Source organism: Solanum lycopersicum, chromosome 6 (assembly GCF_036512215.1).
Source record: "Solanum lycopersicum chromosome 6, SLM_r2.1".
NCBI lineage: Eukaryota > Viridiplantae > Streptophyta > Magnoliopsida > Solanales > Solanaceae > Solanum > Solanum lycopersicum.
In genome coordinates, this window is record NC_090805.1 from 26,660,820 (window position 1) to 26,665,611 (window position 4,792).

Genomic DNA, 4,792 nt, shown 5'->3' on the forward strand with positions numbered 1-4,792 from the left:
TCCAAAACACAGGTGTCAGCGAGCCACTCAACGGCTCTAAAGTATACTTAGAATACTAGATTTAGTAGTAGTAGAAGAAGTCCAAAAATTCTATTCTTAAAATGAGAGGAAATCCCTCAATTTATAGAAAACAAAGAGTAGTGTGAAAATGTTTTTATTGTGCCTTATCGGAAAGGTCACAACAAAAAGGTCGTCATTTTTCATAAAAGTCACAACTCTTCATTTTCCATTCACACCTTTTAAAACCCAACTCTATATATATATATATATATATATATATATATATATAACTTTTTACGTCATTTCCTTAGGCCTCACAATTTTTGGGGCCTCAAATTTCTATAAAATAAAAAATCATGTTTAAACTTTTCATGAAAAAGAATAAATTATTCATAATAAAAAGAATAAATATGTATTTTCTTTGCTAAACACTTTGAATTTTTTTTTTAAAAAAATAAAACTCCTTATGCACTCTATTTATTGAAATATTTGATAATTAGAGTAATATTTTGTCAAAAATATGTATCAATAGCTGAAAAGTATTGAAAAAAGTAAATTACAAATATTCTTTTATTTCTTTATAATTTTTATATTAAAGTAGGATATCAAATCATCAACTTTTTGAATCGGATTCTATAACTTCATCTCTTATCTTTAGTTAAAATTTATTATTTTATTATTTATAGAACTATATTCTCGATTCATATGATAATTTTCTCATTAAAATGATGTTTTCAATGTTGAATTGATAAAATTTTGCTTAAAAAATAATATTATAAAAAAATATTTGAAAAATCACTTATGAAAAATATATTAAGTAATAATTTACATCTAAAAGTTTTAAAAAATAAATAAATACAACAATATTTTAAAAACATTTAAGCCTCTAATTAAAGTTTAGCTTTAGGCCTCGAATTATGTTGAGACGTCACTGATATATATATAGAAGAAATTAAACTATTCTTCCCATGTTCTCTAACCTAATTAGATCTTTGTTGACACTTCACGGAACTTTCTTATAATTATTGTTAATTTTTCGCAATATATAGATTCCGATTAGGAGAAAAGAAAACAAGTTAAGTAGTCATGGACGAAGAAGATTATATTTGGGCCAGGAAAATGCATAGGGAAAATTTCATATATGGCAAACTGAATTTATGAAATAATATTATGTGGATATAGTTTACATAATTACATTTTATGGGTATAGTTTAGTTTGTTATGTAGCTTTTTATTTTGTATAAAACGTTTTTAAAAAAAATTTATACTATATTTTACTTTTCCATTAAATAGTAACAATAGCCCTAAATATGGTAACAAGCATTTACAAAATCCATAATTTAAGCTAAACATTCAAGATCAAATATTTTCTCAAAATAGAATTCTATTGCGACTGAAAATCCATACAAACTTGTTTCAGGAAAACTAAACTTTTTAATGTATATAAAGTTTATATATGAATGTAAATAAATTGAATATAAATTGTTTAATTTGTACCAAATTGTAAAGTAATTATTATATACATATACAATTAAAATATGAATACAGTACTTGTATACACACAAATCCCTCAAGTAGTTTTGTATATAATAATGTAAAATACAAAAAGATTGTGATTTAAAACAAATTATTATACAAATAGTTGTACCAGATTTTTAAAAGTAATTACTTATATACATATGTAACTAGTTGAATATAAAAAAATTGTATATGTATAAACAAACTTTATATATGAATAAAAATACAATGAATATAGAAATATACAAAAAAAAATGGTATATGTGGAAACAAATTTATATACGAATGTAAATAAAAAAATATAAGTTGTTTGATTTGTATTAAATTAATTATTATCTACATATATAAGTAGTTGTATATGTAGTACTTGTATATACACATATCTCTTAAGCAGTTTTGTATATAATAACGTAAAAAAATTGTGATTTAAAATAAATTATTATACAAATAATTGTATAATTTTTAAAAAGTAATTACTTATATACATATATAACTAGTTGAATATATAAAAAACTTAAAATATGTATATAACAATACAAAATACCTTGATTAGTTTTGTATATAATAATTCAATGTACAAACAACTATATACATAACATTGAAATAGGTAATTCTTGCACATTGGGATGAATCTTCCATTCTAATTTTGAACAACTTGTAATCTAATAAGAAAGAAAGATTTTTTTTAAAAAAAAAGAATACGAAAAACTAAGAAGCATAATACATATATGTTGAGAATCTTCGTTAATGGAAGTAAAGAAGCTTTAGAGAATATTTAGGAGAATGAATCTTGTTATCCATTCAATCTGTGTGTTGAGTTATATATATACATAAAGTGATAAAAGAAAAATAACTAACTAAGATTCTTTATTAACTTGTAACTAATTTCTGTAACTAACTATTTCTAATACAATTAACTAACTAATTACTTATTTACATGATCTCAACACTCCACCACAAGCTGAGAATTGAAAAATATATTTTTCATTCCAAACTTGTCAATTAGCAATTCATGTTGAGGCTTGCACAGTCCTTTAGTAAGTATGTCTGCTTGTTGCTCCTTAGTTCCTATGTGTTGAGTTTGAATGAGTTCATCCATGATCTTTTCCCTTACAAAATGACAGTCTATATCAAAGTATTTTTTCCGTTCATGAAAGATAGGATGTGCTTCTATTTGAATAGCAACTTTATTATCACTAAACAGTTGAACAGGCAGCTTAACTTCTACTCCCAATTCATTGAACAACCCTTTCATCCAAATTATCTCAGCTACTATGGTAGCCATAATTCTGAACTCTACTTCTGCAGAACTTCTTGAAACTGTATTTTGTTTCTTTGCTTTCCAAGACACTAAAGCACTTCCCAACTTGACTATGTAGCCAGTCACTAACTTCCTGGATTCTATATATGTTCCCCAGTCTGAGTCACAGTAAGCTACAAGCTCAGACATATTGTTGCTTGACATGAACAAACCAAGACGTGATGTACCTTTTATGTATCTCACCACTCTAAGTGCTGCTTCCATATGAGAGGTTTTTGGTGAGTGCATATATTGATTAAGTACTTGAACTACAAAGGCAATATCAGGCCTAGTTATAGTCAAGTACAATAGCCTAGCTATCAATCTTTGATATTTTCCATAATCATCAAGAACTTTATCTTTTGCATTCATTCCTGTGCATTTATCAAACATAGTGGATGTCAACTTGTGATTGAACTCTAAGGGAGTGGATTCAGGTTTACACCCTACAAGTCCAAGTTCAGATACAAGTCCAAGTGCATATTTTCTCTGATTCATAAGAATACCATCTGCATTTCTGGAAAACTCAATTCTAAGAAAATATTTTAATTCTCCAAGATCCTTCATTTTGAACCTGTACTGTAAGTCTTTTCTAACTTGTTGTATCAAATTTAAGTTGCTCCCAGTGATTCATCAACACATACGAGTATGACAAGAAGTTCTTTCCCTACTCTCTTTGTAAAGAATGAATAGTCATAATGAGATTGCAAGAATCTCATATCAATCAGTGCTTCAGTAAGTTTTAGGTTCCATTGTTTAGGGGCTTGCTTTAGTCCATATAGGGACTTATGAAGCTTGCAAACCATGTGTTTTTTCCCCTGGTTTGCAAAACCCTCAGGAATCTGCATGTAGACCTCTTCAGGAAGATCACCTTGTAGAAAGGCATTATGAACATCCATCTGAAATATATACCAACCACAAGAGGAAGCAAGAGCAATGACAGACCTGATAGTAACCATTTTTGTAACAGGGGAAAAGTTTCAGTGAAGTCTAGGCTTTCTTGTTGACTATATCCCTTAGCAACAAGCCTTGCTTTGTATCTTTCAACCTCCCCTGAAGCTTTGTATTTAATATTAAACACCCATTTACAACCAATAGCAACTTTATTAGTGGGAAGAGAAACAATAAACCAAGTATCATTATTTTCAAGAGCAGTAATTTCATCTTGCATAGCAGCCACCCAAAGAGGATCTTGACAGGATTCTGAGTATGTATGAGGTTCTGATGTGTCAGAATAAGCAGCAAGAAAAGCTCTATAAGTAGGAGATAAATCTGAATATGAAACATAGTTGGAAATAGGATATAGAGATGCATTTTTTGCTGTTGGAGTAACATAAGAGTATAGCCAAACAGGAGGTTTAGACTGCCTAGAGGACTTCCTAGGAGGAGCAACAGATGGAATAACTCTTGGAGAATCATTGATTTTAGAAGAAACAACACCTCTAACAGATGTAGGAATCTAAGCAGAAGAAGTTGAACTAGAAGTAGATAATTCAGAATCAAAGTCAACAAGAAGAGTAACAATAGAAAACAAAGAATCAGGATAAGATTTTAGATTTTTGAAAGGAAATATATCTTATTTGAACACAGTTTCTCTACTTACAAAGAAGATTTTGGAGCTGAAATCATATAAGATACACCCTTTCTGAGTAGAAAAATAACCCATATGAATAGTAGGGATAGACCTAGGAGCAAACTTATCAAGTCTTTTGGAGTCAGTTCATAACATAAAGAACCAAGAACTCTCACATGACTAAGAGAATGAGTTTGACCATATAACACCTCATATGAAGACTTGCCTTTGTGTAATTTGGTAGGTAACCTATTAAGAATGTATACTGCTGCAGACACACATATACCCCAGAATCTAATAAGAATACATGCCTGGAATCTTAAGGCTCTAGCCATGTCAAGAATAGATCTATGCCTCCTCTCAACTACACCATTTTGTTGAGGAGAATGATTACATGAACT

At 28.8% G+C, this 4,792-nt stretch overlaps 1 protein-coding gene across 1 annotated transcript; it reads right to left on the bottom strand.

The window, feature by feature from the left end:
• Positions 1 to 2,461: 2,461 nt before the first annotated feature.
• On the bottom strand, positions 2,462 to 3,385 carry LOC109120452 (uncharacterized mitochondrial protein AtMg00810-like). The gene has a single exon (XM_019214263.2). The coding sequence runs from the start codon at positions 3,383 to 3,385 to the stop codon at positions 2,462 to 2,464; it is 924 nt and encodes a 307-aa protein (XP_019069808.2).
• Between the last annotated feature and the right edge of the window lie 1,407 nt (positions 3,386 to 4,792).